Below are 19,076 nucleotides of genomic sequence, written 5' to 3'. Positions count from 1 at the left end.
AGTCTCTAAATTTCTATAAAAAGTAGGGAAAAAATCCCCTAGACTAGCATGCCTCAAGGTAGGTACACATTTGTTACTTGTGTTCACCCAAGTGAACAGCATGAGAAGAGAAAGGGTAGAGTCAGAAGGAATTGTGAGTGATCCATTTTACAAACATATTGTTTGTCAAGGAAAAGTGATCTTGTGTGTGTTTTCTATGTGTGAGAAAGTGAACCAAACAGAGAGAAAAAGAGAGGAACACTGATTGTTGGATCGAAAGTTGTATAACCTGTACTCTTTTTGCTTTGTAGTTGGTAGAACCCTTAACACCCAGTGGTACGGCGCCTAATCAAGCTCAACTACGTATTTTGAAAGAAACTGAGCTCAAAAGAGTAAAAGTACTTGGTTCAGGTGCTTTTGGAACTGTTTATAAAGTAAGTAGAAAATAACACATACCATCAGTTATTTTCAGTTTTGTTTCAGACTTGTTCTAAATAATAGCCAAAGTTATTGTTCTAGCCAACCTAACTTCCTCTTTAATATTCAGAGAGGAGAATCTTTATAGTATTGAGAAGTTGCTGAACAAATGAATTCATTAATTTTTATTGACCAAACTGGGTTGGATACAGTTATGAGAAAGCAGGAAACATGGATGCAAAGCCAAAATATAGTTCATTCTCTCAATGCCTTCTGAGCTCCTTTTGATATCATCTCCCTTTGGCAAATTTGTCCTTTTCCAAAATACCCAGATCCAACCCATTTTCCTTTACCCCTACACAGGAGGAGATCCCCGAGAGACCTGGGCAATGTGCTCTTCTTTCTTTTCTCTAAGTTCAGGTTAGCTAGAAGGAGAGGGTGACAACATGGGTTTTTAATAAGAGAGATATTTCTGGAAAGGGAGAGCTTGAATGATAGCATTTGCATGTTTACTTATTTAACTTAATTACAAAACCAATTCAAAGGCCAGGCCCAAGGTTAATTGTGGTGAAATTTATTTTTAATGGTAAACAGCAAGAATAAGAAGCTCTGTTGGGATAGTACTAAATCCTTCTTGTAATGTCCATTACTTCAATTCCCAAAATTTGCTTTGACAAGTTTCTCAAAGCTATATGTAAGCCTACATTTTTACAAATATGTTGGCTAAAATATGTCAGATCTTAAGAACTTTACATCTTAAAATGTTATTTTTTTATATTTAAGACAGATTTATTTAATGGAAATTATTAACAATTGGAATATAAACCTTAATTTTCTCTCTTGAATTTTCCAAAAATAATGTAATCTCTTTAAAATAAAACTTTTATTCTATGGTCAAAATGCAAAAGTTTCTTAATCTCTTGTTCTGCATATTTTGTTCAATTAAATTCAAAATTATTAGCTGATCTTTTTTGACCCACCTCCTAGAGTAATGAGAATAAAAACAAAAATAAATGGGACCTAATTAAACTTAAAAGCTTTTGCACAGCAAAAGAAACCATAAACAAGACGAAAAGGCAACCCTCAGAACGGGAGAAAATATTTGCAAATGAAGCAACTGACAGAGGATTAATCTCCAAAATATACAAACAGCTCATGCAGCTCAATATCAAAAAAGCAAACAACCCAATCCAAAAATGGGCAGAAAACCTAAATAGACATTTCTCCAAAGAAGACATACAGATGTCCAACAAACACATGAAAAAATGCTCAACATCACTAATTATTAGAGAAATGCAAATCAAAACTACAATGTGATATCACCTCACACAGGTCAGAATGGCCATCATCAAAAAATCTACAAACAATAAATGCTGGAGAGGGTGTGGAGAAAAGGGAACCCTCATGCCCTGTTGTTGGGAATGTAAATTGATACAGCCACTGTGGAGAACAGTATGGAGTTTCCTTTAAAAACTAAAAATAGAACTATCATGTGACCCAGCAATCCCACTACTGGGCATATACCCAGAGAAAACTATAATTCAAAAAGACACATGCACCCCAATGTTCATTGCAGCACTATTTACAGTAGCCAGGACATGGAAATAACCTAAATGTCCATCAACAGAGAAATGGATAAAGAAGATGTGGTACATACATACAATGGAGAATTACTCAGCCATAAAAAGGAATGAAATTGGGTCATTTGTAGAGACATAGATGGACCTAGAGACTGTCATACAGAATGAAGTAAGTCAGAAAGAGAAAAACATATTGTATATTAATGCATATATATGGAATCTGAAAAAATTGGTGTAGACAATCTTATTTGCAAAGCAGAGATAGACACAGACAAGACACAGATGTAGAGAATAAACGTATGAATACCAAGGGGGAAAGGAGAGTGGGATGAACTGGGAGATTGGAATTGACAATATATACACTATGATACTATGTGTAAAATAGATAACTAATGAGAACCTACTGTATAGCACAGGGAACTCTACTCAATGCTCTGTGGTGACCTAAATGGGAAGAAAGTCCAAAAAAGAGAGAATATATGTATATGTATAGCTGATTCACTTTGCTGTATGGTAGAAACTAACACAACATTGTAAAGCAACTATACTCCAATAAAAATTAAAAAAAATAATTATTAGCTGAGTACCTAATTTGAATGTAAACTATTCTAGGCTGACTTGATACCTTCTAGTCTTCAAATCCTTTTTATGTTTAAAGAGACACAATGTATCCTATCTGTTTCTCTATTTATATTGTGCTAGGAAAAAAATGGACTTCCATTTTTAAAATAACTCCATCTTGGCATGTACCTTGCATATAGTCACGGTTATATTTTTAAAGATGATACGGTCTGGAAATTGAATTTTATTTTAAATCATGAATACCGTATAACTCAAGACTAAATATTATCTAGTGACCTCAGAAGGGAAAATATTAATAATATTTTATTATTATTTAATAATAAAGCTTTATTAATATTTTTGTTAACAACACTTATTTGCCCATTGTCCAAGAGAGTTGCACATTTATTGAAATTACCTCTATTAAAAGCTTATTGAAAGTTCCATAAGTATGTTTAAATTTATGCCTACAGTGTATATGGTTGACCCTAAGTTTTAATTAATATATTTGTTCTTACAAGGACATACTGTCTTAAACTTTAAAGAATTATTCTTGACCACAGAAATTCAAGTTGGCTTAGCCAATTACTTGGTTAATGCTTCCTTCTGGTTGGAGATACACTGTGTTTAAACATAAGAGATTTGAACCAATATCACGGTATCAGCATAGTTGAATTGTGGTCTGATGGGGCCTGGAAAATAATGGCTATACTAATTTAAAAAGCAGTGCAAATTAATTCACACTGAATGTATATTCTTATTTCAAAATTATACTTTAGGAATATTTTAATATTGATGCTATATCTTTATAAGGTAACCCCCTCTGTGGTTACGTTTTTGAATAACGGTAAGCCTGTTCTCCACCCTAGTACCATCAAAAAGAAAATGGGTCTTGGGCTTTTTTTTTCTCATTTTTACATTAATAATTTACAAAAAAAATTTATACCACAGGGAACTTGGCTTATTATTTTGCATTTGAAACATAGATTTCCCTATTCACTCTAAGAACATAACCCTTAAATTCACCTTCTAGAGGTTAAAGTCTTTTTTTCTTTATTATTTTGACTTTTTAATAATTCTTGTGTTTAGGTCTTCTCTTATATTATTACCACTTTGGATAACACAAATACATATGTCTTAGCATAGAAGTACTAAGTGAAAAACTTTTAAAAATATTTTCTTTATAACTACAACCAGCTGATATTAAGAAAAACAGGAAGTGGAGGTGTTCTGCTCAGGAATAGTAGACTATTTTTTTTTTCTTCCTTTCATTTTAATGTTAAAACTGGCCTTAGAAGACATTTTTGATGTCAAGGCTAATAAATTAAAATTTGAGATTATTTTTTACATGTAACCTCATATCTGCTTCTGTGTTCCTTTGGGACGATACACTTAAAAAAAAATATTCTTGTATATTTTATCAGTATCATTATCCTCATTCAAATGATTGAATTGTTTACTCAGAAATGCTGTTATTTAGCTAATGTTGTACTTTGCCCAAACCCTGCCAACTTTATACTTTCCCACAATGCACAGGTCCTGTTCGAATATAATTATGTCTCTATAGGAAGAGAGAACTTTCAATGACTAATATAAATATTTTATATTACTTCAGAAATGATAAAAATCCTTGACACACACCCACAATATTAAATAAAATCCTTGACACACACCCACAATATTAAATAATATAGACAAATTAATATGTGCTCAATACTCCCTAGTACTTGCCTTTGAAAACTAATTCTTAAACAATCACCTTAGAAAATTAATTCTTAAATCAATCTGAATTTTGATACATAAGAATATGCTTTTTTATTTCATTTTATTTTTAGTTGCAGATTAGATAATATTAAAGCTGAAAAGAACCTCCAACATTAATTAGCCCAGTCTTCTAAATTACAAATAAGACAATTGAAGTTCAAAAATCAGAACAGCTTTCTCAAAGTTGTGAGAAGTTGATGATATCATCCAAGTCAAATATTATTATATATTATTTCAATGTTTTTTCTTTTTCTTTTTTTTTTTACTATTCAAAGCCTTTTTCATGTACACAAATTGAACTTGATAATAGCGTAAACTCCTTGAAAGCAGAATACACATATGATCCACCTTCAGGTAATGAAAGCAGAAAACAAAGTTGCCGGGTAGCTTGTAACATATAACAGGTGCTTGAAAAACATTTGTTGATTGAATGACAAAATACGGAACTTCTAAATTATTTTTTAAGGTATTAATAGGTCAAGTGTTTAATCAAATTTTGTTTCTGGTCTAAATGTTGTATGTCTTAATATAGATTTAATGTGAATTTTTTTCCTCCCAAGGGTATTTGGGTCCCTGAAGGAGAAACAGTGAAGATTCCTGTGGCTATTAAGATTCTTAATGAAACAACTGGTCCCAAAGCCAATGTGGAGTTTATGGATGTAAGTACAGACAGCAGGCAATCACGTTTTTATCCATTATTAATAGACTGCTTTTAGAATTAAAAAAAAAAAAAAAGACTCCAACTTCAAAGTGTCTTCTCTGGAAATGGTATAATCTTAAAATTAAAGGCTTGAGCAAGGGTCAGCAAACTTTTGCTTAAAAGACCAGAGAATAAATATTCAGGCTTTTCCTGCGATGTGGTTTTTGTGACAACTACTCAACTCTCTCCTTTTAGTAGATAAGCAGCCATAGACAATTTAAAAAAAAAAAAAACAAAAAAAACACAGGAATGGGCAAATGGGTATGAATGTGTTCCAGTAAAACTTTATTTACACAAGCAAGCTAAAAGCCAGGTTTGGCTTGCTGACCAAATCCTGCCCTCAAGGGCCATGTGTTTAACCACTATGCCAGACTGCATTTGAGAGTAGTGACGATGATTTGGAAAATTAATCAGACTGCTTTATTTTATTGTTGTTATGATCTATTTAGTTGAAAACATCAATCAAGATTAGTTTTGATAGTGAGTTAGTTGCTGTTAAATTTAAATTAGGAACCCACTAACTCAGATAATTACACATTGAAACTTGATTTTTTCAATTCAAATTCATAAGACAAGACCTTATAGGTAAAATGCTCCAACTATAGAATAATAAGAGTTCTGAAGAATGAAAGTACTTTATAAGGTCAATCAGAACTTTAAGATTTCCCCTAGCAAAAATTATAGATTGAGCTGCTCAGCAAATTTCAGAAGGTACAACAGATGAAACTATGTATGTAGCGTGCTGTTATTTTTTCACATTCAACACAAGATATCTTGCCAGGGGTACTGTCAAAGACCCATATGTATTCTTTCTCTATCTTTTAGCATAATGTCTTCAGTAATAAGAATGATTTTGATTTTCAAATGACCTTCATATGAAAGAATATGCACTCTGATTTTTAAAAAGACGAATTGCTATGTTTTTCTATCCTTTTCTCTTGTATGCTCTGTTGTAAGTTTTATAGGAGCTCAGTTTGTGGTGCTGGATAATTTATTTGGGTCTAATGCTATGCTCATCTTATATAGGGCTACTTTTAGTTTAACAACTTATTGGTTGTTATACAATAGGGCTGATAATTTAAGTGGGACCAACCTGTTGCTCTGATTGGTTGGTGCAGATGCCGAAAGCTCTGTCTCTGTGCCCCAGTGCCGAATCTCGAACCTCGGAGACAGAGTTTGGGTGAAGAATAGCTTTATTGCTTTGCCAGGCAGAGGGCGACAAAGCAGGCTCTTGCCCTCAAAACTGTGTGTCACAACCCCGAGGGTTTAGTGAGTTTAGTGAGGAGTTCTATAGCAGTGGTTCAAGGGTGGGGTTGCTGATAAGATTAGGGTGTGTGCAGGGCTTCCATTCCTTTAATCTGGCCTCAGTTGGTGTCTTGAAGAGCTTTTCTGGTTCCTTAAATCTGGAATGAAGAATGCTAACGATTTCCATTTATTGGGGGTTTTAGTTCTGTAAAGAGCACGAGGATATTGTTATTTGTATCCCAGGACCCTATTGTTTCTTGGCTGCTCCTTCCTTGTCTCTCCATCCCCTCCCTTCCCTGATTAGCAACTGTTTGAACCTGCCCTTTGGAACTCAGGGAAGGTCACGGAGGCTGAACAGAAAGGCTCCAGAGCCCAGGAGCCCACAGAGTCCCACTTGGTTTCAGTGCTGTGTCTTAACAGTTGCTAAATATTTTAAATATGATTCTTGCTGCATATCTATCAACACCTATCTAATAGACATTGAGTCCAATAACTAAATAATGTTCCTTCTGCCGGTCTCTAAAACCTCTGACGCTCTCTACAGCTGGTTCAAATATTAAAATGTAAAACAAGCTTTTTTCAGTGATGTCACGATCAATTTGATCTTGATCATAAGTATAAATTTGTGAAGGAAACTTTCAAAGAAGTAAAAATGATAAAGAAAAAAGACAATGAGTAGAAACAGCGTAGGTTAATATGTAAAACTGATAGAAAAAGATCTTGCCCAGTCTAGACAGCAGCCAAAGCTGAAATTCACAAGAATGCTAATAATCTCTGCTGGAGGCTTGGACAGCCATTTTTGTCATATTTCCATGGAAACAGACTGGCAAAAAAAGGTTAAGAGGCTACAAAATAATCACCTAGGAAAGAAGCTCTGAAAACCTCATCATGATTTTGAATGACTATTTGAAAGCTCCTAACCCCGTCCATTTTTTTCTTTTCCCTCATCTGAAGTCTATTCCCATGGAAACAGGAGTGGGGATGGCAGCTTGAAGTTACAGATTTCTGCTGAAATTTAGATGAGACTCTGATTGAGCCATGAAAGGCATCATTTTCCTAGATGGTTGATGGATCTGGTGACCAACAGACTCTAAAGAGTCTGATCTTCTTAAAAGTGAAAAAAAAAAAAAAATTAGGGAAAATATTTTGACTGCACCTTTCCTACCTGGTGAATAACTGCTAGAAGATTAACAGATTGATGAACTGCTATTGGCAGAGTTTCAATAAATATCAAGCAGAAACACTTCTTACTATTTTCTCAACTTTTAAAACATTAGGATAGCTTCACAACAATTAAAATACTGCTGAACTGGAAAAATTAATGGTGAATTCAGTATTTTAAGTAGGCTGGTATAACTTTAATACAAACATATACCTACTTTTCATACCTACATTTTCACCTCATCTATTATGTGTGAAGATCATTATAAGTGCTTAAATAACATATCAAACCACAGAAGGTCTATGTTAGCAAAATTATTTGCAATTTGGACCTAAGAATTGAGTTGAAATTGCAAATATTCTCAGTGTTATTAAGTTAAAAGTCATGTTTGACATATGTCTTAGTTTGGGCTCTTCCAGAAGCAGAAGCTGACCCTGAGACATGGATTTGAGTGAAAGTATTGATAGTTTATTTTGGACGTAAGGGACTCATCAGTAAGGGAATATGGAAATGAGACAGGAGAATCAGTAAAGTCAGCTGCCATCATGAGTGACTGGAGCTTCTTTCCATTGGAGAGACTCTGGCAGCCAGTGTACGACGTACACCTCAGAGTTACTCTCCTTAAAATTTAAGGGAGATGATGAAAGGACTCCAGCTGTCAGTCATTGGTTGAGGGCAACTGGGAGAGAAAGACATTTATTCTCCTGCATGTGCTACCTGCAGAGTGTGGCAAAACAGGCTTCAGTAGCAAGAGAAAGCCATTGGGCAAAGAAAGGCAAGAGGAAGTCAACTAAGGTACAGCACTATGGTAGAGTGTTCCAAGGATAACGTTCAAACTAAAATAACTGCGACCATGCCACATGTCTCTTTTGCAGACTGGTTACGTGTGTATTAGTATTAATATGCAAGTGTGTGCCTGTGTTTTATATCATTTTATAGGAGGAAAATACAGCTTCCAAAGACAATGGAAACTGCATACTTTTATTAAGCATTAGACCTTTTTGCTGCCCTCCCTCCCTGCAACTTTACACTTAGGGTAGAATATTCCCGATTTAATAACTACTACTACTAGATTTATCAGATATAGCTGTGACTCACTTGTTACAATAATGACAAACATGCAACAACTTAATACTCAAAACTCACTACATCCACTACTTCTATTGATATCCAAGGGCAAAGGAGAGGACTTTTATATTTCCTTAGAATTTTTACCATAGGCAAAAATAAATAAGGAGCAATTTGTGTTCTATTAAATGCTACACTAAAAGCAAGAGAAGGAGGATTTGGTCACAAGGCTGTTACTCAGCTCACCTAAGTATGTCTAATGGATTCATAATGATGATAATAACACACTGCTAGTGAGTGGCCAGTACATTCTTCATTCACATAAAAGAAGATCACATTGAACATTAAGAAAATGACTCTAAAGGTCCACCTTCTTAAGAAGAATGCCTACATTTATGCACTCTCCTAGTTCTTGCTTCAAATAGCACCATTTCATTGGGAAAACACAGGTGTTTTTTGTCTTTTTTTTTTGTTTTTAAATTCATCAAATGATGCACAACAGATACCTAAAAAATGATGCTATTGAGCAAGATCCCTGGAATTGGGGACCCTGGTCTGGTCTAATCAGACAGGCTCTTGAGTTTATCTGAGCTTCCACTACTCTGTTTTTTGTTTGTTTGTTTGTTTCCCCTGATATTTAAGCCCACTACCACTTGACATTATTTTATTTGCCTAGGAAGTGCATATGTCTTTAAATGTTTTACTTAATTTATGTTTTCTTAGAAAGAACTAATCTAGGATAAAAGAAATGCCATAATTATCCTAAGTTCCAGTGACTGATCAATAATACTTCAGGTTAGAGGTAACTTGAATCTTCTTGGCTTCAGTTTCAGCTTCGCCACCAAATCAACCACATAGTTCATGAAAAGGTGCTACAAGGAAAGGTGTTTCAGATCAGCCAACCTTATTGTGTAAATGGTAATTTTCTTATTAAAAGAAAAATAAGCAGTTTCCTTCTTCCTATACAATAGGAACATTTATCTTACACAACAGTCGTTTTATTATTTTCTGAAGATGTGTCCATTGTTTCTGTTACTCTTCTCTATATTGTCTTTATGATACTCAGTGTCTTAGTGGGAGCTGTTTCAACTCTAGTTGTTGCCATATTAGTGGCGTGAGACAAACAATTTTTTGGTAAGGTTTACATTTTCTCCTAGATTATAGCAGATTTACAAAACAATTTGAAAAGATATTTTGTTCTATAACATAATTTTCACATCACAATATTTTCATACATATGGCTTCACATAGTTAACAATAACTCTTAGCTAGATCCTGTATTATACTAATAGTGGATTTTTTTAAATGCATATAATTTAATTAAATTACATCTTTAGGCCTAATAGATTTTGCTAATTTGCATATATGAATACAATTCATTCATTTCAGAGGTGAAAAACATAAAATTCCTTTTTATTAAAAGCCCACTACTTAAATGTCACAGGATTCTATACTGCTTGCATGATTTTGAAAAATTGGTTAACCAATCCTTTTTACCTTAAGAAAAATTATTGCTAAAGTAATTAAGAAAAGTTTTGGATAGTTACTTTGCTTTTAAAAATAAAACAATAACTTCAGAAAGAGATTCCAAACTCCATTAGAAACAGAATTTAGTCTTCCAAAACTCTACTAAAAAGAAAAGAAAAAAAGTACCAGTAACTAGAGTAAATCACTTCTGTTATAGTTATTTCATTGGCCCTGGTTCATGTCCTGTTAGTTGTAGAGAACTCGGTCTGAAATGGCATCACATCTGAAATCACTCAATCAGACACCTAATTCTCCAACTACATTCTGCTGTCCCTCTAGTTCTTTTCCTATAGTAACTACTTGAGAAACACTTAACCCTTTTTGATGTCTCCCATTCATTGATTCTTCACTGTTTCTCACTATCCCTCAGCTGCCCCCTGTCCTCGCATCCCTTCATAACAATCTTGAATTTGTGGACCATCTTATAATCACATTCTTTTTTTAAAAATTTTTGATTGGAGTATAGTTGATTTACAATGTTGTGTTAGCTTCAGGTGTACAGCAAAGTGAATCATTTATACATATACATATATCCAGTCTTTTTTTTTTTTTTTTAGATTCTTTTCCCATATAGGCCATTACAGAACATTGAGTATAGTTCCCTGTGCTATACAGCAGGTTCTTATTAGTTATCTATTTTATAAATAGTAGTGTGTATATGTCAATCCCAATCTCCCAATTTATCCCTCCCCCCACCTTATCCCATAATCACATTCTTAAAAATCTTCAACTTTCTTGCTTCTCAAAATCATGCTGGCAAACAATCCTAGAAATACTAAAATTTCTCAGTGCTACGTTCTAGACCTCTTTTTTTTTTTTAATAAACTTATTTATTTATTTATTTATTTATTTTTGGCTGTGTTGGGTCCTCGTCTCTGTGCGAGGGCTTTCTCTAGTTGTGGCGAGCGGGGGCCACTCTTCATCGCGGTGCGCGGGCCTCTCACTGTCGTGGCCTCTCTTGTTGCGGAGCACAGGCTCCAGATGCGCAGGCTCAGTAGTTGTGGCTCACGGGCCCAGTCGCTCCGCGGCATGTGGGATCCTCCCAGACCAGGGCTCGAACCCGTGTCCCCTGCACTGGCAGGCAGATTCTCAACCACTGCGCCACCAGGGAAGCCCTAGACCTCTTTTTAATATACATGTTTTGTAGAACATCTCACTAGATTCTCAAATTTCATCTCTAAGTCTATTTTATGAATCTGACCTCATCTCCATCCTTGATATCACCACACTGAAATCTCAGGGGAAGCTCAAGTTTAACACACTCAGAATGTACCTTTTCATCTTCTTTTCTTAATCTCTTCTGCATTTAATCTTACCGATTTAAATAATGTGTATATTCATGTACTTTATTGTACCCATCAGAAATTTGGGATTTATCCTTAAATGTCACAACCCCTCAAACTACTCATTACAAATTCAAGAGAAAATGCTTTGATTCTATGCCAAAAACACATTTAGAGAGCATCATCTTCTTTTTATATCCCATTGCCACCCTCTTAATCCAAGCCATCAACTTCTCCAGCTTGAATTATAAAAAGAGCTTCCAGTTTGATCTCCCTGTTTTTTAACACAGTGTTTTCACTGAAGAAAAATAAAACCTTTCAGTGTTTTCACTAAAGCAAAATAAAATATTAGACCCTTGGCTTCCAGGGCTCCTAACTATTCTCCCAGTCTTCTTTCTCTTCACTGACTTTCTTTCCACTCCTCTTACAAGCCAAGAACACCAGTCAGTGCTTTTCCCCAGAGTTTCCTTCTCCTGGTTACACCTAATGAACTTTTGGTTATCATTATTTTCTCAGCTTAAGTAGATTTCCTCAAAGATACCTTTCCTGACCCCTTAATCTAAATTATAACCTACTAATAACATTCAGAAAAAAAATTGTGCATTTATTGTGATTATTATAGATTTATTTGTCCTAGTAATCACTGTAGAATCCCACTCTCCATCACTGGACCACAGGATCTTTGATGACAGGGACTGTCTGTTGACCCCACGTCTCGTCTGCATCTCTAATGGCAAGTGCAATACAAGCATCTGGTTAGAAAGCAATAAGTACGTGGTTAATTGACTGAATAATTTTTCTATTTTTAAAGGTTGTTATTATTCCTCCCTTAAGCCTTCTCTATTCCAGACTAATTGACTTAATATTTCCCTCCAACAGTCCTGTCTCTATTTACTTTATTATACTTTAATTTTCCTTACATATTTATATTGTTCATCTCTGATTTATTTCTACAAAATAAATTTATTAAATGTTTTGAAACCGGAGCATCAACATATCGCTGGGGAATAGTCCTTTATATTGACTCTGTAAGTAGGTCTCAGTGTACCCTCTGAAAGCCCTTTGAGAAAGAAAACCCCTTATAGACTTTCTATGTGTGCAAGAGACCAGTAACCTCCCCTAATGGGGATCTTCTGAATGCTTCCCTGTGAATGTTTCCATTATATATGGGAGGCACATTGTCTACTGTACCAATATTTAAATTCAGTGAATGGAAATCAGTAGTCTGTTAAAGGCATTGCTTTCCGTATTGTAGGCATTTTCCAGCTCTCTAAACTCCACAATTTGGGGAGTTTCATACATGATAAGAGGATGTATTGCTGTGCCACCATAGAGCTGGAAGAGAATGACACTGATCACGTGCAGTTTCTGACTCCAATCCAAGCGGTATTTGCTAATTATGACAGTTTAGGAAAAATCCCCACTCATTTTTACTGCATCAGTAGGAAGAGCTGTTTACAATATGAAGATTGCTCATAAAATTCAGGTAGAAAGCTTTTGCCCACAGGGCAAACATAGACCAGGAAATAGAATTTCCAGAAAATCAGCAAATAATTTGAAATATGTCAAACCTTGACATAGATGGTTTTGTTAATGCTTAATTCTCTGCTTGTAGATTCAAAGATATAAAATATTGTTTCTGTAAGAGGAAAGGACCAACTGAATAAAATCCTGGTTTATATTATGTGGCATAAAGTGATTTTATTTATTCATACAGCAGTGATTTTGTTCAGGAAATGAAGGCTTAATATGCTGTGATATTTGCAATAGCATACATACACATATATGTGTATCTACATAGTGGAGTAAAAAAATATAAATGTATTAACTTATATATTAATATTATATATTATAGATATATATTACAATTATATTATTAATATAATATAAATATTATTATAAATTTTATATACTTATATATATTCACTCCACTGTGGTATATGGATAAATGGTAAATATACTCCATCATATTTTTTCAATGTGCTTTTGTAAATTTATTACACCACTGGGTAATCAACTATGAATGATCACATGCTTGGTATTGCTAAAATGGTTATACAGAAGTTACTACTTCACAAGGATATCTTGAACTTTTTTATGATCGTTTTCTCACAATGATTAAAAGAATTCCTCATTCTACCTCCCACCACTGCTGTATTAGTCACATGTTTGTGTCACAGGCTTGTTTGCAAAGCATAGACTGTCAGAAACTAAACAGATTGACAGTATGTCTGGTTACACCCAAAGAATTTGTAATAGAAACTCTGTTGGTGTTACTTCCATCATCATCCTAGTTAATGGTTATTGTTAATGGTCATAGTAAAAAGGATCCTCTGAAGTAGACAGAGAGCATCCCCAGATTGCTTGAGATCTTCAAGTTTCAAGATTAACCCTACATTCAACAACAGGTATCGGTAATCCTGGGTCACATATGGGTGATTCCCATCCAGATTAAATGAAGATATTATATTAACAAGGACGAGTTTGGGTACTGTTTTATTTGTACTAAACTGCAAGAGTTAATCTGTACAATGGAGTATGGTGGATTTGTACAAAAACTTTAACTCAATGACATAGCAAAGCCAGAGTGAAAAGGGATTGGTCTAGCAAGAAGGCTTAATCATGTTCCACCATGGATCAACTATTAATAGTAGACATATTTTTAAAACGTATTTTCTAGAGCCTAATGTGTAAAATTAAGACCAAAATTATAAATTATGAAGTAAAGAAAGAAATGATTCTTTGCATCTAGATTGAGCCAAAGGAGAGCCTACAGATGGTTATTAATATGCCTATTTGTGAGGAGAATTAAGCTTTCAGATAGGATTTAAATCATTTCTCTTATTCTGAAACCAATAAGGGAAGGCAGAGCCTGGGTTTGAACTGAAAGCTCTCTGGTTTCAAAGTCTACTGACTTCTCATACCATTACTCTGCCTCCTCCAAAAGATCACATTATCTTAGAGAGAGATGGTGGCCATAAGTAATAAAACAAGTGGCAGTTCCTTCACTGAGTTTTATTTCTTCTGAGTTTTTTCTTCTGAGTTCCTGAGGTGGCTCATTGCGTTCATTGCATCCAAGCTTTGCTCAAGAGGTATTCTTGCTCCTCAAAGCCCTGTTGATGACTTCATCAGTTTCTTTTTATTTATTATTCCTCCATATGACAGTTTATGTCACTCATTCTTACCCTCAAATTAGAAAATCAAACTGAGTGTTATGACTTTCTACAAAAACTGCAGACAAATCCTCTGAATTATACAAATTAAAAAATCTGATGGATTGCCTAAGCATTTTAACCTCATCATGACCACTTCACATAAAATTATTACCATAGAGTCTATACTTCTTTGACCCCGTTAAAACAATAAGTTGTACTATACTTACTACATAAATAGCTCGATTGTTATTTTTTTTTCCAGTAAAGAAAAAGATATCCATATATTCTTTTGAACATTTCTAAATGCTGCTGCAGTTCCTAAGAAGCCATGTTTTTGGTGCTCACAGCTTATAGTTTACATAGAGCTTGGCACAGTGTGATTAGAAATAAGAATGAATACCTCTGAGGTAGTAACATTGTGAGACCAGTTTGTCCCAGAAAACAAGCAATCAGCGAGGGCTCTTTATCTCAAAACTAAAAAGCTAGGGTTTTCTACAGTGATCTTTGCCACTGAAATTTTATCTAGGGTTTTGATCCACTTAACAAATTTAATCTATCCTCTCTGAACTTAAATGTTCCATTATCTGTTAGAAAATAATTAGAAGCTGTAAGCAGAAGTCTGCATATGTGGAATTCCTCAGGAGTCCCTAAGCTCATTGAAGCAAGGAGTTTGGCAGATACTGGTCAGCTGATATTGGGCCGGCAGCTAATAATGGCAGGAAATGCTGCTTAGCTAGGTGAGAAAGTTAACTTGGGGAAAATGAAAATTAAACATTTGGGATTTACGGTTGGAAATAAATTTCCCTGTTTCATTTGTTTCCTGGTAAGAAAATAGCCAAGGGAGCTAGTTCTTTTTTTCTTTTTTTTTTTTTTTTTGGATAATTTATAATTAAGATCTAATGGCCCACTTGATCTCAACCATATTCACTATAACTTCCTTGTATTCCCACAAAGAAATTTTAGTGAATCGGGAATATGTTTGGTATAATGCATACAATTAATAGGTGAATCTGACCAGTAAATTAAAAATTGTCAGCTCTAGCAAGCATGTGGTAAATTAACGGTAGGAAGCATGTGTAAGCTTTTTGGGAAGGTTGCAAACACAAGAGGTTTGAGTATAAAGGCAGAAAAGGTTTTTTCTCTGGTGTTTAAAGCAATGAGCCAAGTTCCTTTAAAATGAAAATTTAATTTCAAAATGGAACACTCGTTCACTTAATGAGCGTGTTACTATACTCTAACAAAAAAGTATTTTATTCTTTTGCAGCTAGATGCTTCAAAATAAAATATTTTCTATTTTTCATATAACATTGATTTAAAAAAGAATAAATCTCAACCTACATTACTCTCTGTTCTCTTATTTTCTACTAAGTTTATAATGCATGTACTAAGGTATAACACCTGAAGCCTGTGTGCTATTTTTGTATCCTCAGCAAAATTGTTAATGTCTTTTGGTTAAAAGCTACTTTAAACTTTGTAACTCCCACAATAGCCATTTACTGAGTAGTAAGTTTTCAGTAGATTTTTATTTTTAGTTTGGAAGGATGGGTAAAATATATTTACTTCATTTGTTTTTTAATAGACTTTTATGGAGTGCCTACCATGTGCAATGTCCTGTACTATCTATGTACTCCAAAGATTATAAAGATAACTAGGATGGCATAACCTTAACCTTAGTGAGATTTGTCTAGTAATACAGTAAATCGATAAAACAGAATGTTTCATCAGGTTGGAACAAAGAAAGTATGATAGGAGATTAGTATAAGAAAATATTATCATCAATGGTGAGTTTAGGGATCTTTTAAACTTTTCACCAGTACAGGAATACCAAAGTTATTTGGCATTACAATTTATTTAGTTGCATTTGTCTAAAATGCATGCATTTTCTGAAATACACTAACCCTTGTTTCAACTTATTTTTTCTATCCTTATATATTATATACTATATATATTTATTTTGATATATTTTATGCCATATAAAATATATATATATATGTGTGTGTGTGGTTTTTTTTTCCTTTAACCATATTGTGTGTGGTTTTGTTTGTTTTTTGAACTCTGTTTTAAGTAAGGAGAGGGTAAATTAATGTACAAATATTTTCTTATAACTTATTTAACACTAACTCCCTCACAGTATGATATTAGAGTTTAATATAGTTCTCAGATATAGGTGCATGATTCCTTATTTTAAACCCTGAAATTTCTCATTTCAAATATGCTTATTTTAAAAATATTTATAAATATTATATATATATTTTACTTAAAAACAAGATTTTTTCAGTTTCCTTCTTAATGGAATTATTACTTGTGGGAGTTAATTTATTAAGAATGTCTGGCTGTAAATGCTCACCCAAAAGAATGCCACAAATTATCCCCTATTTTATTGAGTTATAGGTATGAACATATTTTGAAAAGACTATTCTATTTTTCACTTCTATTCACAGTAAACTCTCAATGTTCATGACAATATTTTCTAGTTTGTGTTTGATAGCTATGAGTAATATCAACAGGTTCATTAAAAACAAACCAACTCTACTACTTGATAATCTAATTGTCATTGAACATAACCACCTATAGAAAAAAAAAATAGTGCTATTTCAAAAAAAATTCTTTTTCTCCTCAATCAGGTTATATTCTTATAATATCTCCGTATCTCTTTAGTAATCTTTTTTTTTTTTTGGTACAGTAAATTTGCATTTATGTACTTCTCAGACATTTGTAACTGTTAAAGAAATGTTACTGTTTACAACTGTGTATTAAGATGTTTATAAATGTATGAATATAATTGTGCTGGCAGAGTTTTCTAATGGAAAATGAGTAAAGGACTTTCCTAATAAGGCATAAAGTCTTTGCACTGCTCCTGAAGTAAACAGATTTGTTACTAACAGACTATCATCCCTTCAATGCTTCATCTGCTGTCCAGAGGAAATTAACCACCACCATCTGCATCTAAAAGTATCCAATTTAAACTGATAGGTTAGAACTGCAGCAGGGCAGATGTTGCAGTGAGATAGATAGTGGGTGAGAATTCTTATATTTCCCAATTTCAGATGTTCTACCTAAAATTACTATTAAGTCTGAAAAGACCCATAAGCTCAAGGTATCCTTCCAAAGTCGTTCCTCTCCTCTGTATGTAGAACAACGTACCATGTTCTAGTATGAACAAAGTACAGACTGTTCCTCCAGTAAATTTAATATTTATCTTCTTATGAGGCTTATGCGTCATTGCCCATTTTTGTTTTAAATAAATAAATTTATTTATTTTTGGCTGCGTTGGGTCTTTGTTGCTGCACGTGGGTTTTCTCTGGTTGCGTCAGTGGGGCTACTCTTTGTTGCGGTGCACGGACCCTAGGCGTGTGGGCTTCAGTAGTTGCAGCACGCGGGCTCAGTAGTTGTGGCTAGCAAGCTCTAGAGCACAGGCTCAGTCATGGCGCACGGGCTTAGTTTCTCCATGGCATGTGGATCTTCCCGGACCAGGGCTCGAACCTGTGTCCCTGCATTGGCAAGCAGATTCTTAACCACTGTGCCACCAGGGAAGTCCATCATTGCCCATTTTTAATCAATAAATTATTTTCTCCCTTTTAGATTTAGACTTTGATTAGCTTGAACTTCTTCAAACAATGTCAGAAAAACAGAAAAAAAACAATTTACGTAAAATCTGTTAACTGTGATCCAGGTGTGTTGAATAAGTTTTCTTTCATTCATCATGGTAATAAAGCAACAAAGACCATCAAACTTTAAAGTGTACTTTAGCAGAGAGACTTGCATAATTAATGCCAACTTTTCACAGTAAGAAAGTGAAAGCCTATGTTTAGGAACTTACTATTATTTAAGGATTTTCTTAGCATGGCTCTTCTTCCCATTAGCAATTCAAATAGATACAGTGAAGTTTCAGTTTCTGAAGAGTAATGTATATGCCAGATTGTTATTATGTGGATAGTAAATGAAGGTTTTCAGGACTCTCTGTTAGTAATACAAGATATTATTTTCATCACCTTAAATGAAATGCATTCCAAGCAAGTCACTGTTGGTTCAAGGTTAACAGTCAGCTAATCAAGACTTGATGAAAGACAGTTCTGATATTTAAGTCAACCAAGCGGTCTGTTTAAAATATGTATTTGCCAGCTAAGCCATTTTTGAAGCATGATCCTATGTTATCTAACTGTCCTTTTGGTGATGAGATATTACATTATAAGGTCTCTTTGTGCCATGAGGTTGATAAGGCTGAATGTGAACACTGGCATACACCTAAACTATTTGACTTACAAATCAGCATTAGAGCATAAAGTATTCAGGGACAAGGGGCCTTGGTGAATTACTAAGTGATATTTATCATTTGGATTTCTCCTTCTCAAGTGCTTAAATTTAGGAACATTTCGGTGTTTGATAGGGAAGAGTGGCATAATTTCAAGGTAAAATTTACCTGTGAGTAAGAACAAAATCAGTCTCATATGAAACGAAAAAGAAACGTATGAAACAAACAAACAAAAATAGGTAGAAGCTCAATTAAGATTTGGAGAAATTCTGTGACCCACTATATTTATAAAAGCCAACTCTCAAATCGTGTTTCTGTCTCTCAGGGTGTTGATTACTATATAACACTTTACAGACCGTAATTATATATTTCATTTCATCCCT

The 19,076-nt window shown here is 34.1% G+C and overlaps 1 protein-coding gene across 2 annotated transcripts in view; it reads left to right on the top strand.

Annotated features, from left to right (window-relative positions):
- The window catches only part of ERBB4 (erb-b2 receptor tyrosine kinase 4), a 1,117,451-nt gene that overhangs the window by 885,953 nt on the left and 212,422 nt on the right, over positions 1 to 19,076 (top strand). For both annotated transcript variants that reach the window (XM_061187123.1, XM_061187117.1), the window contains exons 18-19: positions 291 to 413; positions 4,862 to 4,960. In XM_061187123.1, coding sequence (XP_061043106.1) covers positions 291 to 413; positions 4,862 to 4,960 — 222 coding nt within the window. The remainder of the gene's footprint in view (positions 1 to 290; positions 414 to 4,861; positions 4,961 to 19,076) is intronic.

The sequence above is a fragment of the Eubalaena glacialis genome, chromosome 1, assembly GCF_028564815.1.
Source record: "Eubalaena glacialis isolate mEubGla1 chromosome 1, mEubGla1.1.hap2.+ XY, whole genome shotgun sequence".
Lineage (NCBI taxonomy): Eukaryota > Metazoa > Chordata > Mammalia > Artiodactyla > Balaenidae > Eubalaena > Eubalaena glacialis.
This window is presented reverse-complemented; position numbering and strand designations above follow the sequence as displayed.